Below are 27,475 nucleotides of genomic sequence, written 5' to 3' on the forward strand. Positions count from 1 at the left end.
GTGTAGTATAGTCTTCTCTAACAGTTTATGATGAATGATCTGTTAATCATCTCGCTCTCCTCTGGCCTTTAGCCTGAGAACATCATGGTGGACTTGCGCTCCCAGACTCCAGGTGTTAAGCTCGTAGACTTCGGTGATGCCGTGCAGCTGACCGCTCACCGGCGCTACGTTCACCTGCTGCTGGGGAATCCAGAGTTCGCTGCCCCAGAACTGATCCGAGGGACCCCGGTCTCTGTGTCCACTGATGTGTGGAGTGTGGGGGTCCTAGCCTACGTCCTGCTCAGCGGAGTCTCCCCTTTCCTGGACGAATCTCCAGAGGAAACCTGCGTCAACATCTGCCGCCTGGACTTCTGCTTCCCCGATGAGTACTTCCAGGGCGTGAGTCAAGCTGCAAAGGATTTTGTTACATCTGTGATCCAACAGGATCCCAGAAAGAGGCCCAGTGCCACGTCCTGTTTGCAGCACCCATGGGTGGGCCGAGGGGGGGTCCACGGTGGAGATTATTCGAAGACTCCTCTGGATACAACGCGCTTGTCCACTTTTATAGACCGAAGGAAGCAACTGCACGATGTCAGACCTGTCACCAATATTAAGGGTCTGGTCAGCAGCAGTATGGGCAACACACTGTGAAGGTCCAAACTTCTGAAGACATTTGTATTTCATTTATCTTAAATTATGTTTTCATATGTATCAGTTAAAAGAACTGGACAGTTCATGAGCCATCGTTTGAAACTGCTGACGTTAAAACTATGACTCTTTTACAAACGTGAACCTGTTCTTTCTGGAAGTTGAGGCTGTGCCTTGACAGTTGAAACTGTAATCCCCATCACTTTTATTTAGTCCAGTCAAACTCATGCCCCAGGACCATTAGATGTACATATATAAAGCTTGAATCTATAGGTAAAGCCATAGCAATGTTTCCTTAGATGCCTTTTGAAAATCTTGTATTTTCTGTGTTTCGTCGCATCTTGAAAACTAAAAAACACTGGATGTATTTAGCTGATAGAATGTTTACTGAACTGTGCTGGACTCACCCCTGAGATCAAAGTGGACTCACCCCTGAGATCAAACTGGACCCACCCCTGAGATCAAACTGGACCCACCCCTGAGATCAAACTGGACTCACCCCTGAGATCAAACTGGACCCACCCCTGAGATCAAACTGGACCCACCCCTGAGATCAAACTGGACCCACCCCTGAGATCAAAGTGGACTCACCCCTGAGATCAAACTGGACTCACCCCTGAGATCAAACTGGATTCACCCCTGAGATCAAACTGGACTCACCCCTGAGATCAAACTGGATTCACCCCTGAGATCAAACTGAACTCACCCCTGAGATCAAACTGGACAAACGAGAGAGCGCTGGAGAGATGCAAAAGAAGAAACAAGAACATGTTTGTTGTTTACAGTGCTTTGTACAATAGTCATTGTCATGTACAGTCGTCTAATCAGAAGGCCTGCGTGTGAACTCACCAGGAAAGTTTAGAAATCAGTTTCAAAAATAATGTTCTTGTTTGGAGCCAACACCTCCCCTACGGACTCATATGTGGACTTGAATGAAGATTCGTATGTGGACTTGTGGGGACTTGTGTACAGACTCGTATGTGGACTTGTGGGGACTTGTGTACGGACTAGTATGTGGACTTGTGGGGACTTGTGTACGGACTCGTATGTGGACTTGTATCAAGAGTCGTATTTGGACTCTTATGTGGACTTGTGGGGACTCGCATGCGGACTCGATTGTGGATTCTTGTGGGGACTTGTATTTGGACTTGTGTGGGGATTCGTATGTGGACTTGTGGGGACTACTGCAGTCTTATGGTGACTTGTATTTGGACTTGTGTGGGAACTTGTATTTGGTTTTGTGGGGACTCGCATGTGGACTTGTGGGGACTTGTATTGGACTTGTGTGGGAACTTGTATGTGGATTTGTGGGGACTCATATGTGGACTTGTGGGGACATGTAGGCAGACTCGTGTGTGGACATATGACGACTAGTGTGTGTGGACCCGTGGGGACTCATAGACGGACTCGCATGGACTTATGAGGACTCATGTGTGGACTTAAATGAGGACTTGTGGGGACTTGTGTGTGTGTACTTGTATGGGGACTTGTGTGGACTCTTATGGGGAATTGTGAGAACTCGTACGGGGACTTGTGAGGACTCATATGGGGACTTGTGGGGACTCGTAGGCGGACTTGTGTGTGTGGACTCATGGGGACTTGTGTGTGTGGACTCATGGGGACTTGTGTGTGTGTGCTAGTGTGGGGACTCGTATGGGCACTTGTGGGGACTCGTATGGGGACTTGTGGGGACTCGTATGCAGACTTTGTCTCGCTGGTACGTTAGTGGCTCCATTCATTCAGATGATGTAACTTTCACTGGGGAAGACACAAACATGCCTCTGTCTCACATGTTTTTACTGATGAATGCCTTTTGTAGTTTGTAGAATGAGTTTCCATCCAAAGTGCTGACTGCTCAGTACTTCTCACAGATCGACTCTTAGGCTGTTTTTGTGCTGCTTCAGACTGACATTTTGTGATGTACAATAGAAAGCATTTATGGAACTTGTGGCTTTGAAATGGACAATATTGAGCAAATCTCAAGAAGAACTGGATCTAAAGTCTAAAGTCTGGTTTAAATAACAGGGTGAAATCACTGCATGAATGAGTCAAAACTCTCAATATGCTAATCCATTTGTGTCCTTTATTATGTTAACCCCTCTGGAGATTAATCATGCAAGTTATGAAGTCTATTTTATGACAAAAATGCCAGACCTGGAGTGAGTTTTGGCTCCTAAAAGTTGCCTGCAAATATGTGAACTTAAAGACTACTACATAGAAAAGAGCAGTTATCAGACCTGACTGTCACAGCTGTCCTGTCCAGTCCATTCAAAAACTTGGACAAATGTGAAGCATAAATGCATTTTACAGTATTAAAGTGTTGAATTTCAAACACATGTTGTCATTGCATACTTTATTGTCTTATTCTGTTTCTGCTGTTCACGGGGCTCAGGACCTGCCTGTTTTTGTGGAGTCTCCACAATAACACTGTTTCATGCCCCTCAAAGATGTGATTCTCATAAACCCTTTAACACACTCAAACAACACTATTTTAAATGTAATTGTTTAGTTCCTTTTAATCTTTTATAGTTGAGCCCTGCTTCCATCACATTTCTGGGATGTGTGTACAGTATTTCAGAAATGTGGCCTGTCCAGAGTTTTTAGAAATAAAAGAGTCAAACAAAAGGCCTCAGGATGAATGTGGAAACGCTGATGCATCATTTTAACTCAAAGCTCAACATCTGTGTGGGTCAAAGGTCATGGGTCACTCACTGTTCTTATAACCAAATAGTTCTGGGCCAAATTTAAAGAATGCAGCTTTACAGAAGCACGTGACTAATTTAGAAACACACTGCAGTTTGACCCTGATCCTGCGGGAATGTGGATGGCTCAGGTTTTTAACAGAAGAGAGAAAAGAGAGCGGGATGGAGAGAAAAGAGAGCAGGATGGAGAGAAAAGAGAGGGATGGAGAGGCTGGTGTCGAGGTAAGTGCAGTTCCATTCTAAACTTTTTCAAAATAAACCTCAAACTGAACCAAATAACTGCCACTGCTCGACTGGACTTTGTCTTAGATTATCCAGGCCACACCACGGACTGTATATATATATATATATATATATATATATATATATATATAAAATCATAGACTGTGTGTATATATATCATACTGTATGTTTATAAGACATTTCCATTCAGAAGATCATATTTGGTTAAATGGTTAATTGCCGTCATTCTGACTGTAAAACCCTCGCTCGTTGGGCCACTCAGTTGTTGTAATTGTAGGTTAATTATTCATAAATTATTCAAATTGTCCGTGTGTCATTTAAACGTTGTCCCTGAGTGCAGGCTCCCCTCCCCTCACGGCAGGGCATCTGGAGTAAAGCGCGTCTGCTGCTGCCGTACGTCTGGCCCCGGGGCTCGGTGTGTCTGCAGAGCCTGGTGCTGCTGTGTGTGGGGCTGCTGTTGACCGAGCGCCTGGTGAACGTCCTGGTCCCCGTGTTCTCCAAACACATCAGTGAGTTTGAGCTGGAAACACTGCCCCGTGTTCAACACTAGATGGTGCTGTTCTCAAACGTTTGGAACTAAACTGAGCCCAAGTAGAAGGGTCTGGCTATAGACCTCCACCCAGCACACACACCTCCACCCAGAGGACCCAGCACACACACCTCCACCCAGAGGACCCAGCACACACACCTCCACCCAGAAGACCCAGCACACACACCTACACCCAGCACACACACCTCCACCCAGAAGACCCAGCACACACACCTCCACCCAGAGGACCCGACAACCAGACCTCCACCCAGAGGGTCCAACACACAGACCTCCACAGACCTCCAGAGAAACGGTCTGTGGAGATCAACTTATATACACGTCCCAGAGGATGTGTAAATAAGTTGTTTTTAAAGTAAATGCATGAAAAATGGTGAGAGCCTAGTGGATGGAGGTGCATCCTGGTGGAGGTTTGTGTGCTGGGTCCTCTGGGTGGAGGTCTGTGTGCTGGGTCCTTTGGGTGGAGGTCTGGGGGCTGGTGTTATAGATGGATGTTTAATGTGCTTTGTGCAAAGTAAAAGTAAATGTGATTCAAGTCATTGTTACACAAAGTGCTTCACATAAAACAGAACAGTGAAACAAAAACAGTGTAACTCTATGTAAAAGAGTTGATGCTCCACCCACTCGGTCGAAGCATAAACCACAGACTGTATGTGGGTCTAACCTGACGTAGCCCTTTGACAGAAGTCACAGTTCTTTAGTATTTGTTCTGCTGTTGGAGTGACATGAAAGTACAGGCCAGAGGAGTGAGGCCAAGTGCGTCTTTGGAGGGAGACACGGTGAAGAGTGTGTGTGTGTGGGGTGTGTGTGTGTGTGTGTGTGCTGTTTTCTATGGATGCTCACCTCTCCTGCCAGTCATGCTTAACGGGCATTAGTGGCCTATTGGTGGAGTTAACACAGCTCTACAACGAGCGTTTTGTCTCAGGGTCCGAGCCCCGCCCCCAAAACGCCTTTAGCCAAGTGTGTGCAGCTCCATTTTAATCTCACACTTCAAAAGGTTTGAAAATGCCACATTATGTTCACACTTTGTTTTAACAGCTGATAAGTGTTTGTCCATCACATTGCTCTGCACAAAATATTTGCATTTTTTATTTAAAAAAATAAATTTCTTTTGTAATTTCAGTAAATGATTTGTCTGTTGGAAGTAACTGGACTTCGCTTGTTCCTTCTGTGTGCATCTACACACTGCTAAAGTTTCTACAGGGAGGTGGCGCTGGTGAGTAATCACTCAAAACAAAAATATAATTTCAAAAATAAAAATGAAATTGATCTAAAACTCCTCGTTATCAGGTACATCTGGTTTTATTAGTAATCTGCGTCAGTTTTTGTGGATCAAAGTGCAGCAGTTCACCAGCAGAGGCGTCCAGGTACCAGCCCCAGAGTCTGAGGTGCACCTCGAGCCTCCTTAAACCCACTCCTCTCCTTAAACCCACTCCTCTCCTCTCCAGGTGGGCTTGTTTTCACACCTGCACGCTCTGTCTCTTCGGTGGCATCTGGATCGCAAAACCGGAGATGTTTTGAGGAGCATTGACCGGGGCACATCATCCATTAACAACCTGCTGAGGTGCGCCCGAGGCCGGAGAGAAGAAGAACCGTCCAGCCTCAGGAGCTAATGTTTGTTTTTGTCTTTAGCTACATCCTGTTCAGCATCCTCCCCACCATCTGTGACATCATCATCGCCATTGTTTACTTCAGCTCTTATTTCAGCCTCTGGTTCGGCCTCATAGTTCTGACCTGCATGGCTCTTTATCTCAGTATGTCAAAGGGTTTGTGTTTCCACACTGATCCATCTGAAACACACACACATGCACACACACAGATGCGCATGCACACACGCGCACACACACAGATGCACACACACACAGATGCGCATGCACACACGCGCACACACACAGATGCGCATGCACACACGCGCACACATACAGATGCACACACACACAGATGCGCATGCACACACGCGCACACACACAGATGCGCATGCACACACGCGCACACACACAGATGCACACACAGACAGATGCGCATGCACACACATGCACACACATGCCCCTATATATATATATATATATATATATATATATATATATATATATATATATATATATATATATATATATATCGGCCCCTATACCTGCTCCGGCCTCGATGAGCTTCATCTGGAACCTGCGGCTAGTCCATGTTTTTATACATATTTACCTTATGGGGACCTCACGTTTGTCCCCATGAGGTAATAAATACATTTGGAACATGAAGAGACTGATTACGTAGAAGGAACACAAAGTCCCTGTAAGTCGTGTATCTGTCTCATTGGTTTAGAGTTTAGCATTACTTCATTATGTCAAAATGAAAGGTTATTTCTAATAAACTCTTTTCTGCAGCTTCTGTGTGTCAAAGACAAAGTTTAAATCTGTCACTGCACAAACTGTTGTAGGAGTGAAGACGTTTCACTCCTCATCCAAGCTGCTTCTTCAGTTCAGTTCTTCACTTTCAGAACTGAAGAAGCGTCTTGAATGAGCAGCCAAACATCTTCACTCCTACAACAGTTTGTCCAGTGACAGATTTAAACTTTTTGTGCAGTGTGTACAGTCGTCATCACAGAGTGGAGAACCAAATACAGGAGGGAGATGAACGATCAGGACAACAAGGCCAAAACTCGAGCTGTGGACTCTCTGCTCAACTTTGAGACGGTAACATTTTAAAAGAACCAATAGACGATTTTACAGATTTTAAAGTCGGTTTAAATCCACAGGTCAAATATTTCAGTGCGGAAAAGTATGAGGTGCACTGTTTTGAAAAGGCTGTTCATAGATTCCAAGTGAGATTTTTTATTGTCGTATATTTTTGAACATAATCTTCTTTCCATGTTTGTGGTAAATTCTGGGTGTTTTTTGCAGCAGTGTGAGTGGAAGAGCTCGGCGTCTTTGGCTTTATTAAACCAAACCCAGAATGTGATCATAGGCTCCGGTCTGCTGGCCGGGTCACTGCTGTGCGCTCACCTCGTCTCAGAACGACAGTTTCAGGTAATATTTAGGATTATATTTATCATATTTTATCAAATATTTATTTTTAACTTTTATCTCTAAAGGTGGGAGACTTTGTTTTATTTGGGACGTATATTATCCAGCTCTATACTCCACTCAACTGGTTTGGGACTTACTACAGGTACACGCCATTTTATATGGTTTATATACAGGTACATGCCAGTTTATATAGTTTATATACAGGTGCACGCCAGTTTATATAGTTTATATACAGGTACACGCCAGTTTATATAGTTTATATACAGGTACACGCCATTTTATATAGTTTATATACAGGTACACGCCATTTTATATAGTTTAAATACAGGTACATGCCAGTTTATATAGTTTATATACAGGTACATGCCAGTTTATATAGTTTATATACAGGTACACGCCATTTTATATAGTTTATATACAGGTACACGCCAGTTTATATAGTTTATATACAGGTACACGCCAGTTTATATAGTTTATATACAGGTACACGCCAGTGTATAGCGTTTATATGCAGGTACACGCCAGTTTATATAGTTTATATACAGGTACACGCCAGTTTATATAGTTTATATACAGGTACACGCCATTTTATATAGTTTAAATACAGGTACATGCCAGTTTATATAGTTTATATACAGGTACATGCCAGTTTATATAGTTTAAATACAGGTACATGCCAGTTTATATAGTTTATATACAGGTACATGCCAGTTTATATAGTTTAAATACAGGTACATGCCAGTTTATATAGTTTATATACAGGTACACACCAGTTTATATAGTTTATATACAGGTACATGCCAGTTTATATAGTTTAAATACAGGTACATGCCAGTTTATATAGTTTATATACAGGTACACGCCAGTTTATATAGTTTAAATACAGGTACATGCCAGTTTATATAGTTTATATACAGGTACATGCCAGTTTATATAGTTTATATACAGGTACATGCCAGTTTATATAGTTTATATACAGGTACATGCCAGTTTATATAGTTTATATACAGGTACATGCCAGTTTATATAGTTTATATACAGGTACATGCCAGTTTATATAGTTTATATACAGGTACACGCCAGTTTATATAGTTTATATACAGGTACACGCCATTTTATATAGTTTATATACAGGTACACGCCATTTTATATAGTTTAAATACAGGTACATGCCAGTTTATATAGTTTATATACAGGTACATGCCAGTTTATATAGTTTATATACAGGTACACGCCATTTTATATAGTTTATATACAGGTACACGCCAGTTTATATAGTTTATATACAGGTACACGCCAGTTTATATAGTTTATATACAGGTACACGCCAGTGTATAGCGTTTATATGCAGGTACACGCCAGTTTATATAGTTTATATACAGGTACACGCCAGTTTATATAGTTTATATACAGGTACACGCCATTTTATATAGTTTAAATACAGGTACATGCCAGTTTATATAGTTTATATACAGGTACATGCCAGTTTATATAGTTTAAATACAGGTACATGCCAGTTTATATAGTTTATATACAGGTACACGCCAGTTTATATAGTTTATATACAGGTACATGCCAGTTTATATAGTTTAAATACAGGTACATGCCAGTTTATATAGTTTATATACAGGTACACGCCAGTTTATATAGTTTAAATACAGGTACATGCCAGTTTATATAGTTTATATACAGGTACATGCCAGTTTATATAGTTTATATACAGGTACATGCCAGTTTATATAGTTTATATACAGGTACATGCCAGTTTATATAGTTTATATACAGGTACATGCCAGTTTATATAGTTTATATACAGGTACATGCCAGTTTATATAGTTTAAATACAGGTACACGCCAGTTTATATAGTTTAAATACAGGTACACGCCAGTTTATATAGTTTAAATACAGGTACATGCCAGTTTATATAGTTTATATACAGGTACATGCCAGTTTATATAGTTTATATACAGGTACATGCCAGTTTATATAGTTTATATACAGGTACACGCCAGTTTATATAGTTTATATACAGGTACACGCCAGTTTATATAGTTTAAATACAGGTACATGCCAGTTTATATAGTTTATATACAGGTACATGCCAGTTTATATAGTTTAAATACAGGTACATGCCAGTTTATATAGTTTATATACAGGTACACGCCAGTTTATATAGTTTATATACAGGTACACGCCATTTTATATAGTTTAAATACAGGTACATGCCAGTTTATATAGTTTATATACAGGTACATGCCAGTTTATATAGTTTAAATACAGGTACATGCCAGTTTATATAGTTTATATACAGGTACATGCCAGTTTATATAGTTTATATACAGGTACATGCCAGTTTTAGGAGTAAAACAAACTGATTATGAAAGACACTATTTCTCTGTTTTCTCGTACAGACTGATTCAAAGTGCATTTGTTGACATGGAGAATATGCTGGATCTGCTGACGGAGCAGGTGGAGGTTTGTGATCTTTTATATTGATGCAGGTGGAGCAGTGTGGAGGTCTTTAGTCCTGGTTCAGTCCTGGTTCAGTCCTGGTTTAGTCCTGGTTCAGTCCTGATTTAGTCCTGATTTAGTCCTGGTTCAGTCCTGGTTCAGTCCTTGTTCAGTCCTTGTTCAGTCCTGATTTAGTCCTGGTTCAGTCCTGGTTCAGTCCTTGTTCAGTCCTTGTTCAGTCCTGGTTTAGTCCTGGTTCAGTCCTGGTTTAGTCCTGGTTCAGTCCTGGTTCAGTCCTGGTTCAGTCTGGTTTAGTCCTGGTTTAGACCTGGTTCAGTCTGGTTTAGTCCTGGTTTAGACCTGGTTCAGTCTGGTTTAGTCCTGGTTTAGACCTGGTTCAGTCTGGTTTAATCCTGGTTTAGACCTGGTTCAGTCTGGTTTAGTCCTGGTTTAGACCTGGTTCAGTCTGGTTTAGTCCTGGTTTAGACCTGGTTCAGTCTGGTTTAGTCCTGGTTTAGACCTGGTTCAGTCTGGTTTAATCCTGGTTTAGACCTGGTTCAGTCTGGTTTAGTCCTGGTTTAGACCTGGTTCAGTCTGGTTTAGTCCTGGTTTAGACCTGGTTCAGTCTGGTTTAGTCCTGGTTTAGACCTGGTTCAGTCTGGTTTAATCCTGGTTTAGACCTGGTTCAGTCTGGTTTAGTCCTGGTTTAGACCTGGTTCAGTCTGGTTTAGTCCTGGTTTAGACCTGGTTCAGTCTGGTTTAGTCCTGGTTTAGACCTGGTTCAGTCTGGTTTAGTCCTGGTTTAGACCTGGTTCAGTCTGGTTTAGTCCTGGTTTAGACCTGGTTCAGTCTGGTTTAGTCCTGGTTTAGACCTGGTTCAGTCTGGTTTAATCCTGGTTTAGACCTGGTTCAGTCTGGTTTAGTCCTGGTTTAGACCTGGTTCAGTCTGGTTTAGTCCTGGTTTAGACCTGGTTCAGTCTGGTTTAGTCCTGGTTTAGACCTGGTTCAGTCTGGTTTAATCCTGGTTTAGACCTGGTTCAGTCTGGTTTAGTCCTGGTTTAGACCTGGTTCAGTCTGGTTTAGTCCTGGTTTAGTCCTGGTTTAGACCTGGTTCAGTCTGGTTTAGTCCTGGTTTAGACCTGGTTCAGTCTGGTTTAGTCCTGGTTTAGACCTGGTTCAGTCTGGTTTAATCCTGGTTTAGACCTGGTTCAGTCTGGTTTAGTCCTGGTTTAGACCTGGTTCAGTCTGGTTTAGTCCTGGTTTAGACCTGGTTCAGTCTGGTTTAGTCCTGGTTTAGACCTGGTTCAGTCTGGTTTAATCCTGGTTTAGACCTGGTTCAGTCTGGTTTAGTCCTGGTTTAGACCTGGTTCAGTCTGGTTTAGTCCTGGTTTAGTCCTGGTTTAGACCTGGTTCAGTCTGGTTTAGTCCTGGTTTAGACCTGGTTCAGTCTGGTTTAGTCCTGGTTTAGACCTGGTTCAGTCTGGTTTAATCCTGGTTTAGACCTGGTTCAGTCTGGTTTAGTCCTGGTTTAGACCTGGTTCAGTCTGGTTTAGTCCTGGTTTAGACCTGGTTCAGTCTGGTTTAATCCTGGTTTAGACCTGGTTCAGTCTGGTTTAGTCCTGGTTTAGACCTGGTTCAGTCTGGTTTAGTCCTGGTTTAGACCTGGTTCAGTCTGGTTCAGTCCTGGTTTAGACCTGGTTCAGTCTGGTTTAGTCCTGGTTTAGACCTGGTTCAGTCTGGTTTAGTCCTGGTTTAGATCTCTGTTCCTGCCCTCACTTATGGTCATGAGCTCTTGGTAATGACTGAGAGGACAATATGGCAGATCCCAGTGGTCAGAATGAGTTTTCTCCACAGGGTGGCCAGGTGCTCCTTTAGAGATAGGGGGAGGAGCTCAGTCACATGGGAGGAGCTCAGATTAGAGCCACTGCTCCTCCACGTGGAGAGGAGCAGCTGAGGTGGCTCGGGCTTCTGGAACAGAGGCCCCGGGGAAGACCCAGGAGGGACTGTGTCTCTGGGCTGGGAACACCTTGAGGTCCCGTTGAAGGAGCTGGAGGAAGTGTCTGAGGTGAGGGACGTCTGTGAGTCTTACACTGCTGCGACTCGGCCCTGGATTGTGATGTGTTTAGTTGAACTGATACTAAAACCAAAGAGCTGAAACTTTTAAAAAAGTTTTAAAATCACATTAAAATATTCAGCAGCAGGAGTGAGTTTGTTCAGTCACTTTGTCACTTTGTCAGGTCAAGTCCAACACGCAGTCATGGCTCAACGGATTATGAGGTCAACAAGTGTTTGTGTGGTTGTGTCGGTGTGTGTGCGTGTTTGTGCATGTGTGTCAGTGCATGTGTGTTTTGGTGGGAAAAAGGCCTCCTCCGGCTGCCTCACTAAAGTCCTCTACAGTCACAGACCCTTGATATGGTAAACAGGCGCATGAATGTGGACAAAGGCATTAGGGCACCTTAAAAACACAGCACCCGTTTTTCTTTGGCTTGGGAAGAAGCAGATAGAGATGGAGAAGGAGGGTGGAGAGAGAGGGACAGAGGGAGGGAGGGTGAAGAGATGGGGAGGACGGAGAGGGAGATGGAGGGTCAAGGGAAAGATAATGGTAAATGTGGAGGTTCAATAAATATTGCACTAAAACTATTTTAAATCAGTTTCTTATGCTTCTGTTGGAGTTGCTCAGCTTCAGGTGGAGAATGTTTCTGTCACTCACTGTGGAGCACTGTAGGCATCAACATAAAAACAGGAGGGTAGCAGACCCGTCACCTTTAATGGTCTCTATCGTCTCTATTGTGTGCTGATGTGAAAGAACAAAAACACAGAGATTCATATCCAAATACACAGGTGTTGTTTTATAATCCCTCTCACTTGTAGGTCCAGGACGTGGCTGAAGCTCAGGATCTGAAGCTCACTTCAGGACGAGTGGAGTTTGACCAAGTCTGTTTCAGTTACGTCCCAGGGTAAAATCCAGGCCTATGTTTCTAAAGAAGTAACACATTCTGCTAAACTCTATGTCCAAATATACATTTAAAATGTTTCCTGTATAAATCACATATTTTCTTTGTCTTTAGGCAGGAAGTTTTAAAAGAAGTGACTTTTGCAGTTGAACCTGGACAGACAGTGGCTCTGGTATGTTTCGTGTGCCTGTTAGCATGTTAGCACATTAGCATACAGGACTGTGCTAGTCTCCAGTGATTTTTATAAAGATGTATTTAGTTTAGCGCATCTGTGCAGGTCGGGCCTTCAGGATCAGGGAAGAGCTCCATACTCCGTCTGCTGTGTAGACTGTATGATCTTCAGAGCGGCTGTATTCGTATCGATAATCAAGACATTTCCAAGGTACAACCTGCTGTTCTTATGTCATGATGTCACCTCAGCTGTTCTTACAGAGCCCGAGATACTTAAACTCCTCCACTTGAGGCAAGGACTTTCCACCACCCGGACAGGGCAAGCCACTTTTTTCCGGTCGAGAACCATGGCCTCGGATTTGGAGGAGCTGATTCTCATCCCAGCCGCTTCACACTCGGCTGCAAACCGCCCCAGTGCTGCAGGTCCTGGCTCGAAGAAGCATCAGGACAACATCATCTGCAAACAGCAGAGATGAAATACTGTGGTTCCCAAACCAGACCCCCTCCAGACCCTGAACCTGACCCCCTCTGGCCCCTGACTGCGCCTAGAAATTCTATCCATAAATACAATGAACAAAACCGGTGACAAAGGGCAGCCCTGAGTCCAACATGCACCGGGAACAGGTTTGACTTACTGCAATGAACACAGCTCCTGCTCTGGTCATACAGGGACTGGACAGCCCTTAACAAAAGGCTCCGGATCCCATACTCCCAGAGCACCCCCCCAAAGGACACCATGAGGGACACGGTCGAATGCCTTCTCCAAAGCCACAACTGGTTGAGCAAACTCCTATGAACCCTCGAGGACCCGATGGAGAGTATTGAGCTGGTCCGGTGTTCCACGACCAGGACGAAATCCACACTGCTCCTCCTGAATCTGAGGTTTGACTATTAGTTACCTTTCCGGTACCCTGGAATAGACCTTATCAGGAAGGCTACAGGATTCTCCTGTAATTGGAACACCCCCTCAGGTGCCCCTTCTTAAACAGAGGGACCACCGCTGCGGTCTGTCAGTCCAGAGATACTGTCCCCAACCGCCATGTGCTGTTGCAGAGACCCACAACATCCAGAGACTTAAGCTACTCAGGATGGATCTCATCCACCCCCGGAGTCTTGCCACCAAGGAGCTTGCCAGCCACCTCAGTGACTTCAGCCAGGGTGATGGACGAGTCTGCCTATGAGTCCGCAGTCTCTGCTTCCTCCTCGGAAGACGTGACGGTGGGATTGAGGAGATCCTCAAAGTATTCTCTTCACCATCCAACAACATCCCCAGTCGAGGGGAGCATTTTTCCACCCGCACTGTAAACAGTGTTGGTGAAGCACTGCTTCTCCCTCCTGAGGCATCAGATGGTTTGCCAGAATCTCTTTGAGGCCGTCCGATAGTCCTCTTCCATGACCTCCCTGAACTCCTCCCAACCCCAGGTTTTTGCCTCTGCAACAGCACGAGCTGTGGCACGCTTGCCCACCGGTACTCGTCAGCTGCCTCAGTCCCACAAGCCAACAAGGCTCAATAGGACTCCTTCTTCAACCCAACACCGCACCGCAGACCTTACGACCACAGCTACGAGCAGCCACGTTGACAATAAAGCTGGAGAACATGGCCCATTCGGAATCTCCCCCAGGATCAGGGAGAAGTTCTCCCTGGGGTGGGAGTTGAAACCCCCCCCCCCGATAGTGGGCTCTGTCAGACGTTCCGAACAGACCCTCATGATACGCTTGGATCTGCCAGGTCTGTCTGGCTTCCTCCTCCACCAGCAGATCCAAACTCATCACCAGGTGGTGATTGGTTGACAGCTCTGCCCCTCTCTTCACCCGAGTGTCAAAGACACGCAGTCGGAGGTCAGATGACAACAAAGTCGATCATAGACCTCTGACCTTGAGTCAGCACCTCAGGCTCATCAAATAGTTTCGGTCCTGATCTCTGTAGAACAGGGCAGAGCAAAGAGGTGATAAAAATCTAATTATGATCTTTTAAAAAATGTATTATTTCATATTAATCTCATCATATTATGATTCATTTCTCTACTTAAGGCTCTGCTCAAACACACTTTTTACCCTTGTGTCCTATTCACTTTGTTAAGGCTGAATTTTCAGACTTTCAAGTAGATTACTTTATAACGACAATAGGAGAAACTCCGAGTGTCTGTGAATCTCTAAGAGCATGGAGATCCTATGGGTCTGCAGAGAGGGTCTGGTGCCGCTCCTGGGTCTGGTCAGTACGACTGGACATCTGCTTACGGCTTAGACGTGGTCAGTGACGGAAGATGACCAGCTTTGTGTTTGCTGAAACAGTTTTCATTCATATGAACTGGCCCCAGTCCAGTGATTTATTTTGCAGTGTCATCATCTTTTTTACATTTGCGTTGGTTTTTGTGGTCAGCGCCGCTTCCTGCTTCTTCTCTCTCACATTTACTTCCACTTTCTCTATCTGAATGTTCAAAGTCTTAGCAGGTCTTAGTGTGTCAGCTCTGGTCATGCTGTGAATAAATCATAGTAAAAGGTTTGTGAATAATGTAACAGAGGGCCCAGACACCAGATGTGTGTCTCTGTCCATCTCGTAGTATTAACAGCTCCAGTGCACACCTGTGAGACGCTGACAGAGGAGAGGGAGTTCCCGCAAAGACACAAACTCTATAATTATAACAGCAGGAGAATGAACACACATGTACACGTTTTGGTTTATTAGATCCATTCTGTGAGTCATTCTGATCTTTTTGAACTGGGATGTGGTAAAATAAATAAATATATAAAGAGAGGGGACATTAATGATCTGTGACTGTCCCAGCATCTTGATTCAATCTAAGAGTAATGGACTGGAAGTAGGTTTTTAAATGTTTATATGTTTTATATTTAAATGTTTTATATTTGAAATGTTAAAGGTACATTATGTAACTTTCTAGTGGAGGGTTCAGTTTTCAGTTTTATTGTTTTCAAACATCTCTCACGTTCATTCAGTTATAGACCTTTGTATTGCTTTAAAAATACATTGAAAAATATCACATCCAACCGATAGTCGAACCTCAGATTCAGGAGGAGCAGTGTGGTTTTCGTCCTGATCGTGGAACACTGGACCAGCTCTATACTCTCCATCGGGTCCTCGAGGGCTCATGGGAGTTTGCCACAGTCCACATGTGTTTTGTGGATCTGGAGAAGGCATTCGACCGTGTCCCTCGTGGTGTCCTTTGGGGGGTGCTCTGGGAGTATGGGGTCCGGGGCTCTTTGCTAAGGGCTGTCCGGTCCCTGTATGACCGGAGCAGGAGCTGTGTTCATTGCCGGCAGTAAGTCAGACCTGTTCCCGGTGCATGTTGGACTCCGCCAGGGCTGCCCTTTGTCACCGGTTCTGTTCATTATATTTATGGACAGAATTTCTAGGTGCAGCCAGGGGCCGGAGGGGGCCTGGTTTGGAAACCACAGGATTTCATCTCTGCTGTTTGCGGATGATGTTGTCCTGATGCTTTTTCAAGCCAGGACCTGCAACAGGCATGGGGCGGTTTGCAGCTGGAAGTGGCTGGGATGAGAATCAGCTCCTCCAAATCCAAAGCCATGGTTCTCAACCGGAAAAAGGTGGTTTGCTTCAGGTGGAGGAGTTCAAGTATCTCGGGGTCTTGTTCACGAGTGAGGGACGGATGGAGCGTGAGATTGACAGTTGGATTGGTGCAGCGTCTGCAGTGATGCGGTCGCTGTATCAGACCGTTGTGGTAAAGAAGGAGAAGGCAAAGCTTTTGATTTACCGGTCAGTCTACGTTCCTGCCCTCACCTACGGTCATGAGCTTTGGGTAATGACCGAAAGGACGAGATTGTGGATACAAGTGGCCGAAATGAGTTTCCTCCGCAGAGTGGCTGGGCGCACCCTTAGAGATAGGGTGAGGAGCTCAGTCACACGGGAGGAGCTTGAAGTAGAGCCGCTGCTCCTCCACGTCGAGAGGAGCTAGTTGAGGTGGCTCGGGCATCTATTCCGGATCCCTCCTGGACGCCTCCCTAGGGAGGTGTTCCGGGCATGTCCCACCCGGGGAAAACCCAGGACACGCTGGAGGGATTGTGTCTCTCGGCTGGCCTCAGGATCCTTGCGGAAGAGCTGCAGAAAGTGTGTGTGGAGAGGGAAGTCTGGGCCCACCTGTTGAATCTGCTGCCTCCGCGACCTGGCTCTGGATAAAGCAGAAGAAAATGGATGGATGGATGGAACCTCACATTAGCGCAAGTGGGGTCACCTCACAGATCTGAGCTGTTACTTGCCCTGGTGGTGTCTCTTGCTTGTTGCAGTGGAAACAGAAAAGGTTAATACCGCACTGTGTAGCATTCCAGACAAGGCAATAACCACTCCAAGGAGACGATCAAGTGGCGGACGCTTTTTCCCAGAGCAGTTCCATGGAGTGGCGTTAGACTGGAAAGTGGACTAATGGAATGTGACGTCACCACACGTCACGTCTGCCTCCACGTGAAGCTCATCGAGGCTAGAGGAGTTATAGTGGCTAATGGGGTGCAGAGTTCCATATTAGGAATTCTGACCTTGAGTATCAGAGCTAAATACCAGGATCATGTAGAGCGGGTTAATACGAACAAACAGATTTTAAGACCAAAATGATGAGTCTGACAGCAGCAGTTACAGAGAGAGGGGGCACAGTTTTTCAATAGAAAGTGAACTGGAGCCAGAGTCAATGGAGCTGAAAGCGTGCTCATGATCACGTCCTATATGGAACGTAGCAGCTAGCAGGTTAGCTATGTCCATTTATTTATACACTTGACATAAGGCTCATGCTCAGATCAATAGTGTGTTTAATACCAGTTTGATTCAATATCAAAGGTTTTACTCCATCACAAACTGTTATTAAAGGAATCATCAGCTCGTTTGTGATGAGTGGAACAGCGGGGATGCGCTCGCACTCATCAAACTCAAATCTCTCCAGTTATTTCTTTGTTCTTAATTTGACGCTTCCATTTTGAGACGATAATTAGGTGTAAGGCTGATCTTTTCATGTGAAACACCAAAGCTCTTTTCCTAGAACCCATTTTTCTAATTGACTGCAAGATTTTTATTTGGTTAGAGCATGTTTGTCGTCATATGGAGACCACATGGATTAAGCTCAGACGAGTCGGATGCTACGCTCACGTCTGAGTCATTGGCTTTTCAGGAAACATTATTTTAATGTAATGTTGTTACCGCCGTTATGGTTTTTACTACAGTGAGCCATGTGAATTCACCAGCAGCGCCTCCTCAGTTTATTCATTGTGCCAGCCCTAAGCTGTGATAAAAACAGGACGGCCATATCGTCTAAAGCAGTGCTTCTCAAATGGGGGCAGCTGTGAAGTTCTATTTTAGACTAGATTTATCCCCAGTTCAGACCATAGACTGTATTTAAATGGACATAGCTAACCTGCTCGCTGCCACGTTCCAGACAGGAAGTGATCATGGACGCACTTCCAGCTCCATCGTGTTAGATTGGTCTTTGGTTGCTATGATACTCGAGGTCGGAGGGCCGCTATACCTGCTCTAGCCTCGATGAGCTTCACTTGGAGCCGGACGCTGCCTTTGTCCACTTCTTTAAACAGTCTATGGTTCAGACCGAGAACAGTCCTATTTTTGACCTGGTAGAACTTGGAAGGCCAAATATTTCCTTAGGTTGTACTTTGTGTAAAAAGTTTGAGAACCGCTGGGGAATTAAAACAAAAATGAGAAGAAGAATATTATTATTATTATTATGTTATTTACATGGACCAGCCAAAAACTCAAAACTAATCACAATGTTCCCTGACAATAAGACCGGATCATATTGAGCAATTTGTCCAGAGAATTCAGAAACTGTTTTTTGAAGTAAAAGACAGCTGCTCTAAAGTTATTAAAGAACATTTCCTCTAATAAGTGTTCCAAGTCTTAAATACAAGGCATTTTGAACTTTAATCTTGGCTTTTTCTCCTTTAAAATCAAAAGCACATGCAGTTTTAAACCAAATAAGTACTAAAATGAAGTAGGGGCCTGTGAATCATTGTTGGTTAGAAAAACAAATGAAACTTAGACAGTATTTTGTGAATGAGAAGGAAAGTTTAACAATCTAATGTGTTTTACGATGGGGCCGTGTATTTCTCCGGGTTAAGGTGGTTTGTGGGAGTTGCGAGGTCAGGAGACAGTCACATATAGAAGTGACCCAGGACACCATGCATTATACACGACAATATGAATAAGGCTATGCAACATTGATGCACATGTGTGAACTTATGTGTGAACACATCCAGTCTCAAAGCTGGGGTCAGATAAAGCTTAAAGCCAAATATTAAAAATGAAAGTATATTTTTCTGTGGATTGGTTGAGGTCTGTTTACATTTTGTCTTGTGTTTAGGTTTTGCAGTCCTCTCTGAGAGGGTGTGTTGGAGTGGTTCCTCAGGACACAGTGCTTTTCAATGACACCATCGGAAACAACATCAGGTTTAGCCGGATCACGGCGAGCCAGCAGGAAGTGGAGCTGGCGGCCGCAGCGGCGGACATTCACTCCCGGATACTGGAGCTGCCTCAGGGTCAGGCCGTGTTCACTCTGGTCTCTGTGGGACCTGAGTCATGTCTATAATGTTGGTTTTGATCATGAATCATTGGTAGGTTATGACACAGAGGTGGGAGAGCGCGGCTTGAAGCTCAGCGGAGGTGAGAAGCAGAGAGTGGCCATCGCTCGGACAGTCCTCAAGCAGCCGCAGATCATCCTGCTGGACGAGGTTAGACTTTGGGCGAGGGGCCGAGTCTGTGAGTAACATGATGTTCACTATGGTGTTTATTTAAAGCTCCACCGTGTGTTTCTCTCCATGAAGATAGAGTTGCCATAGAAACACGTATACATAGTGAAAGGCCATTCTGAGGTTTACCAGGACTCCATGAAAACAGATGGTGGAACACTTTAAAACACTTTAAGTTTGCTTTATATATATACATACACATATACATATACATATATATGTATATGTATATGTGTATGTGTATGTGTATGTATATGTATATATATATATATATATATATATATACACATGTGCCTGTATTATATTTATTTAAATTTTCTAGGCCACCTCCTCCTTGGACACTCAAACAGAGAGAAACATCCAGGCTTCTTTGGCCAAGATCTGCACCAACAGGACGACGATAGTCGTGGCACACAGGTGACTTTACTACATGTAAAATACTAACCATCGTTTAGTCTGATGGAGCAGACTTCAAAAACATAAGAGTGACAGATGAAAAGAGGAACAGGATCATGGTAAAAGAGTGATAGATAAAAGGAGGAGCAGGCTCTTGGGAAAAGAAAAACAGGATTAAAATGGACACAAAGAGAGGGTTTGAATGATAAGCTGATTGAAAAGTACGAGACAAAGTGTGGTGACAAGTGAACAAAAGGAAACACAGCCCTGTTTTTTCATGGGCTCTGACACTCACTGGTGTTAAAACTCCAAGAACAAAGACTTTATCCTCTCAGCCTCAGACACAGGTCAAGACCCGCTTAGTTTCCAAAACAGACCTAAAACCCAGCGTTTTTAGGTGTTACTTTAGAAAATGAAAACTCTATTGAAGCTTATTCAGTCATTCATTTTCATTTAATTAATAATTTATTTGAAGCAGATTAATCAACGCACATGTCCAGTTCACTTAATGCAAATTTCACATATTTTTTCTTATTTAATCTTGAAAAGGAGAAAGAAGAAAACTGCGCAGAGCCGTAACTAATACACTGTCGTTTAACACAGAGCAGATGCTCAAGGTTTAACGTCTACTCTGGGTTTAACATCTACTCTGGGTTTAACGTCTACTCTGGGTTTAACATCTACACTGGGTTTAACGTCTACACTGGGTTTAGTGTCTACACTGGGTTTAGCGTCTACACTGGGTTTAACGTCTACACCGGGTTTAACGTCTACAGTGAATGAGGTTTAACAAAGGCCCTGTTCAGGACCTGGAGATCTTATAGTTCACATACTTCATCTACATGTGTGTATACATGTACTTATACTTCATGTACAGGTACTTATACTTCATATACTTCTCATACACATACATATTGTGTGAACACCCAGTCGACACAAAACCATCTAAAATCGTTCACTTCTTGTTCCTTTTTTATTTTCGTACATAATATTTGGAGGTTTACCTCGGCAACAGCTCAGGTCTGTGGAGAGTCAAACCAGGTTTAACTGGGACCTCACAGTAAATGGAAAATGTCCCACAGCTGCAGTCGACATGGCGACAGGGAAAAGCCTGAATGAGTGCAGGTGACGTCAGCGGTCCCTAGAGGGAGCTACTGCTACCTGTGACCCAGGTTTTTCATCAAATATTGAAGGTGAACATCCAAAGATAGTTTTTATAAGTGGTGCTCTGCAGGAGCTTAAAGAGGCTTTCAGCTCCGGGACAACCAGGACGCTCAGCTTCATGCCTGTTATGAATGCGACTTATATTTAGCAAAAACAAAATAAATAATAATAATAATAATAATAACAAAACTTGCATCTCACTGTAGATGAGAATGACTAACAGAATCTCATCAAAGTTATAAACTGAAGAAGCTCTGTGTAAAGTTCTCTTAAAGCCTCATGTGGGCGTGGCTCATTGGACCAGGATCAAACGCCCGAAGTCTCTGTTGACTCATATCTTAAAGCCGAGGTCTCCAAGTTTTTTTGAGAAACATGTTATTTCAGGAATGTGCATTGCAAAACACTATAAAAAATAAAATCATAACATGTTCTTGTTTGATGTGTTTGTCTGTTCAGCCCTGGTCTGGCCTTCCTCACTTGGAGTATAGAGCTGTTTAGATCGCAAAGTGTGGCTTTAATCAGGCTCTCATCATAAATACTGACTTTAATAATTCACAGACGGGTTCATGCAGAGTTCTCCAGCCCAGAGCGACCTTCTCCTCTGGACATGCATGTGTGAAACTGCAGCCCGTGGGACAACCCTGTCTTTACCTTCATTTGACAGTTAGATTCTTGCAACATACAAACTGGTTTATTTCCTTCTTTCTTATTTATAATTGTGTTCTAGAGAAAGAGCCAAACAAACCTGACAGTGAAAAGCTTAAAATAAACTTGAATTGTGTTGAATAAAGAGATAAAATATAAACAGTCATTTCACAGTAGTTGAACGTGATCATTTATATGAATGACTTCTAATCATTAACATAAAAGATCAGGTTCAGCACTGGTCTAATGTATCACCTGTGCTGTACAATGTGATTTCAGCTGAAACTCATGACTAATAATGAAAATCTTTTGCAGGTTGTCCACTATTGTAGAAGCAGACCAGATCCTAGTGCTTCACTCTGGCCAAATAATTGAAAGAGGAAGGTAAAAGAATTTGTTTGCATTGATTTAATATAATATAACAATGCCAGTTTGCAAATGGAACATTCTCAACCAGAGCACCAATATTAGAGCTCGAGATTGGATTTGTAAGCAATCTATCCCACTAAAGATGACTGAATGCAAATGGATATTAATGTAAATACAATATATATATATACACACATGGACAAAATTGTTGGTACCCGTTGGTTAATGAAAGAAAAACTCACAATGGTCACAGAAATAACTTGAATCTGATAAAAGTAATAAATTCTATGAAATTTAACCAATGAAAGTCAGACATTGCTTTTTAACCATGCTTCAGCAGAATTATTTAAAAAACTAAAATCACGGAACAGGCCTGGACAAAAATGATGGTGCCCTTAACTTAATTGTTTTGTTGCACAACCTTTTGAGGCAATCACTGCGGTCATACGATTCCTGTAACTGTCAATGAGACTTCTGCACCTCTTTGGCCCACTCCTCATGAGCAAACTGCTCCAGTTGTCTCAGGTCTGAAGGCCTTTTCCAGACGGCATGTTTCAGCTCCTTCCAAAGATGCTCAATAGGATTTAGCTCAGGGCTCATAGAAGGCCACTTTAGAATAGTCCAGTGTTTTCCTCTTGTCCATTCTTGGGTGTTTTTATCTGTGTGTTTTGGGTCATTGTCCTGTTGCAAGACCCATGACCTGTGACTGAGACCAAGCTTTCTGACAATGGTCAGCACATTTCTCTCTAGAATCCCTTGATAGTCTTTAGATTTCATTGCACCCTGCACAGATTCAAGAACCTGTGCCAAATACAGCAAAGCCCCAGAACATAACAGAGCCTCCTCCATGTTTTACAGTAGGGACAGTGTTCTTTTCTTGATATGCTTCATTTTTCTGTCTGAACATAGAGCTGATGTGCCTTAGCAAACATTCAATTTTTGCCTCACCTCTCCATAAGACATTCTCCCAGAAGCTTTGTGGTTTGTCAACATGTAGTTTGGCAAATTTCAATCTGGCCTTTTTATGATTTGTTTTCAACAATGGTGTCCTCCTTGGTCGTCTCCCATTAACTCCACTTTGGCTCAAATAATGACGGATGGTGCGATGTGACACTGATGTTCCTTGAGCTTGAAGTTCACCTTTAATCTCTTAACAAGTTTTTCTGGGCTCTTTTGTTACCATTTGTACTATCCGTCCCTTTGATTTGTCATCAATTTTCTTCCTGCGGCCAAATCCAGGGAGGTTGGCTACAGTCCCATGGATCTTAATTTACTGAACAAAATGTGCAAGATGGTCTTATAACCTTTAACATGCTTGTCTATAATTTTCTTTCTAATCAAATTTCATAGAATTTTTATTGATTATTACTTTTGGCAGATTCAAGTTATTTGTGTGACCATTGTGAGTTTTTCTTTCATTAACCGAAGAGTACCAAGACTATATATATATATATATATATATATATATATATATATATATATATATATATAAAAAATACATATGGGCCTCCTCTCAGGCTCTACATGTGTGCCCAGCATGCCACGCACACACATACACAAACACACGCCCACACATGTACATGTGTTCAACAGTCTCGCTCCTGATTGGCTCTTTGGTTTTTTATAAAAGTCTCAGTCAAACAGCTCCACATTGGCCCTTACAACGCCGTGTGCCTCCATAAGCTTCATCGAAACCGAATGCTGTGATGTCACACTCACTCTGTCACACTCACTCTGTCACACTCACTCTGTCACACTCACTCTGTCACACTCACTCTGTCACACTCAGTCTGTCACACTCACTCAGTCACACTCACTCTGTCACACTCAGTCTGTTACATTCACTCAGTCACACTCACTCTATCACACTTTTTCACACTCACTCACACTCAGTCTTTCACAGTCACTCACTCTCACTGGGGCGACAGTAGCTCAGAGTGTTTATCCACTGGTCCGAAGGTTGGCGGTTCAAATCCCGCTCTCGACATAAACATCATTGGATCCACTGATCCATAGGTTGGCGGTGCGATTCTAGCTCACACAGAGGAATGCTGTCGTTGTGTCCTTGGGCAAGACACTTAACCCACCTCGCCCTCAGTGTCTGCGTACACTGGTGTGTGAGTGGTTCCTTGTTGTGAAGCATTTTGAGCACCCTGAAGGTGGAAAAGCGCTATAGAAAAATGTGACCAATACTCACTCAGTCTGTCACATTCACTCACTCACACTCAGTCTTTTACACTCCCTCTATCACACTCTGTCACACTCACCCTCACACTCACTCACACTCAGTTTGTGACATTCACTCTCAGTCTGTCACACTCACTGTCACATTCACTCTGTCACACTCAGACTGTCACACTCACTCACACTCAGTCTGTCACATTCAGTCTTTCACACTCACTCACCCAGTCACACTCACTCTGTCACACTCAGTCTGTTACACTCCCTCTATCACACTCTGTCACACTCACCCTGTCACACTCACTAACACTCAGTCTGTCACATTCACTCAGTCACACTCAGTCACACTCACTCACACACAGTCTGTCACACTCAGTCTGTCATACTCATTCTGTCACACTCAGTCTGTCACACTCACTGTGTCACACTCAGTCTGTCACACTCACTGTGTCACACTCACTCAGTCACATTCACTCAGTCACACTCAGTCTGTCACACTCACTGTGTCACACTCACTCAGTCACATTCACTCAGTCACACTCACTCAGTCACACTCAGTCTGTCACACTCACTGTGTCACACTCACTCAGTCACACTCAGTCTGTCACACTCACTGTGTCACACTCACTCAGTCACATTCACTCTGTCACACACAGTCTGTCACACTCAGTTTGTCACACAGTCTGTCTCACTCACTGTGTCACACTCACTCAGTCACATTCACTCTGTCACACACAGTCTGTCACACTCAGTTTGTCACACAGTCTGTCTCACTCGTCTATCACATTCACTCTGTCACACTCAGTCTGTCATACTCAGTCTATCACACTCACTCTGTCACACTCAGTCTGTCACACTCAGTCTGTCACACTCAGTCTGTCAGACTCACTGTGTCACACTCACTCAGTCACATTCACTCTGTCACACACAGTCTGTCACACTCAGTTTATCACACTCACTCTGTCATACTCAGTCTGTCACACTCAGTCTGTCACACATACTCTGTCACACTCACTCACTGTCACGCTCACTTTCAGTCTGTCACACTCACTTTCAGTCTGCCACACTCACTGTCACATTCAATCTGTCACATTCACTCAGTCACACTCATCTGTCACACTCACTGTTACATTCACTCTGTCACACACAGTCTATCACACTCAGTTTGTCATAGTCATTCTGTCACAGTCTGTCACACTCAGTCTGTCACACACAGTCTGTCACACTCAGTTTATCACACTCACTCTGTCATACTCAGTCTGTCACACTCAGTCTGTCACACATACTCTGTCACACTCACTCACTGTCACGCTCACTTTCAGTCTGTCACACTCACTTTCAGTCTGCCACACTCACTGTCACATTCAATCTGTCACATTCACTCAGTCACACTCATCTGTCACACTCACTGTTACATTCACTCTGTCACACACAGTCTATCACACTCAGTTTGTCATAGTCATTCTGTCACAGTCTGTCACACTCAGTCTGTCACACTCAGTCTGTCACACTCAGTCTGTCACAGTCTGTCACTCTCAGTCTGTCACACTCAGTCTGTCATACTCAGTCTCTCACACTCACTCAGTCACACTCACTCAGTCTGTCACACTCACTCTGTCACACTCAGTCTGTCACACATACTCTGTCACACTCACTTTCAGTCTGTCACACTCACTCACACTCACTCCGTCACACTCACAGTCACATTCACTCTGTCACACTCAGTCTGTCACATTCACTCAGTCACACTCACTCTATCACACTCACTCAAACTCAGTCTGTCACGCTCAGTCTTTCACACTCACTCACTCAGTCACACTCACTCTATCACACTTAGTCTGTCACACTCACTCAGTCACACTCAATGAGTCACACTCACTCAGTCACACTCAGTCTGTCATACTCAGTCTGTCACACTCAGTCTGTCACACTCACTCTGTCACATTCAGTCTGTCACACTCACTCACACTCAATCTGTCACACTCACACTCACTCTGTCACACTCACTGTCACACTCACTCTGTCACACACAGTCTGTCACACACAGTCTGTCACACTCAGTCTGTCACACTCACTCTGTCACTCACTTAGTCACACTCACTCACTGTCACACTCACATTCAGTCTGCCACACTCACTCACACTCAGTCTGTCACACTCACTCTGTCACTCTCACACTCTGTCACACTCACACTCAGTCTGTCACGCTCACTCTGTCACTCACACTCACTATTCTTCTTTATCCGTCTGTGGACATAACACAGAATGTGTTTTTTAATGTTCACAAATGAAGAAAAGTGCATAAATATTTGACACCAAAAGTGAAACTGATGTGTTTCTGTTTTACACAGACATGAAGAGCTGCTGACCACGAGAGGTCTGTACGCCGCGATGTGGACCCAACAACACACGACTCCACACTGACCACGAGAGGCCCGTACGCCGCGATGTGGACCCAACAACACACGACTCCACACTGACCACGAGACGCCCGTACGCCGCGATGTGGACCCAACAACACACGACTCCACACTGACCACGAGAGGTCTGTACGCCGCGATGTGGACCCAACAACACACGACTCCACACTGACCACGAGAGGCCCGTACGCCGCGATGTGGACCCAACAACACACGACTCCACACTGACCACGAGAGGTCTGTACGCCGCGATGTGGACCGAACAACACACGACTCCACACTGACCACGAGACGCCCGTACGCCGCGATGTGGACCCAACAACACACGACTCCACACTGACCACGAGACGCCCGTACGCCGCGATGTGGACCCAACAACACACGACTCCACACTGATCACGAGACGCCCGTACGCCGCGATGTGGACCCAACAACACACGACTCCACACTGACCACGAGACGCCCGTACGCCGCGATGTGGACCAAACAACACAACAACAGACGACTCCACACTGACCACGAGACGCCCGTACGCCGCGATGTGGACCCAACAACACACGACTCCACACTGACCACGAGACGCCCGTACGCCGCAATGTGGACCAAACAACACAACAACACAAGACTCCACACTGACCACGAGACGCCCATACGCCGCAATGTGGACCAAACAACACAACAACACACGACTCCACACTGACCACGAGACGCCCGTACGCCGCGATGTGGACCAAACAACACACGACTCCACACTGACCACGAGACGCCCGTACGCCACGATGTGGACCCAACAACACACGACTCCACACTGACCACGAGACGCCGTACGCCGCGATGTGGACCAAACAACACAACAACAGACGACTCC

The 27,475-nt window shown here is 44.2% G+C and overlaps 2 protein-coding genes across 4 annotated transcripts in view; both read left to right on the forward strand.

Moving 5' to 3' along the window:
* The window catches only part of kalrna (kalirin RhoGEF kinase a), a 139,491-nt gene extending 136,535 nt beyond the window's left edge, over positions 1-2,956 (forward strand). For 2 of the 3 annotated variants that reach the window (XM_055230869.1, XM_055230870.1), the window contains one exon: positions 73-2,866. In XM_055230869.1, coding sequence (XP_055086844.1) covers positions 73-630 — 558 coding nt within the window. In that variant the 3' untranslated portion in view covers positions 631-2,866. Of the gene's footprint in view, positions 1-72 lie in introns of all 3 variants that reach the window. The other variant, XM_033986554.2, reaches the window with a different exon arrangement.
* On the forward strand, positions 2,243-26,611 carry abcb6b (ATP-binding cassette, sub-family B (MDR/TAP), member 6b). The gene is made up of 19 exons (XM_033986555.1): positions 2,243-2,344; positions 3,913-4,081; positions 5,243-5,335; positions 5,410-5,486; positions 5,568-5,683; positions 5,752-5,873; positions 6,697-6,806; positions 6,869-6,934; positions 7,014-7,139; positions 7,205-7,281; positions 9,552-9,615; positions 12,463-12,548; positions 12,660-12,717; positions 12,823-12,927; positions 19,049-19,223; positions 19,303-19,415; positions 19,756-19,850; positions 21,954-22,022; positions 26,539-26,611. Exons 1-19 carry the CDS (start codon positions 2,243-2,245, stop codon positions 26,609-26,611), a joined length of 1,896 nt encoding a protein of 631 aa, XP_033842446.1.
* Positions 26,612-27,475: the final 864 nt, after the last annotated feature.

Source organism: Periophthalmus magnuspinnatus, chromosome 21 (genome assembly GCF_009829125.3).
Source record: "Periophthalmus magnuspinnatus isolate fPerMag1 chromosome 21, fPerMag1.2.pri, whole genome shotgun sequence".
Lineage (NCBI taxonomy): Eukaryota > Metazoa > Chordata > Actinopteri > Gobiiformes > Gobiidae > Periophthalmus > Periophthalmus magnuspinnatus.

Excerpts from the sequence above, each read along its gene's own strand:
- abcb6b (XM_033986555.1), top strand. The coding sequence starts at position 2,243 with ATGGGGACTTGTGTGTGTGTGCTAGTGTGGGGACTCGTATGGGCACTT. Across the intron at positions 6,807-6,868 it reads CTCTGCTCAACTTTGAGACG|GTCAAATATTTCAGTGCGGA; the intron begins GTAACATTTTAA and ends TTAAATCCACAG. Across the intron at positions 9,616-12,462 it reads TGCTGACGGAGCAGGTGGAG|GTCCAGGACGTGGCTGAAGC; the intron begins GTTTGTGATCTT and ends TCTCACTTGTAG.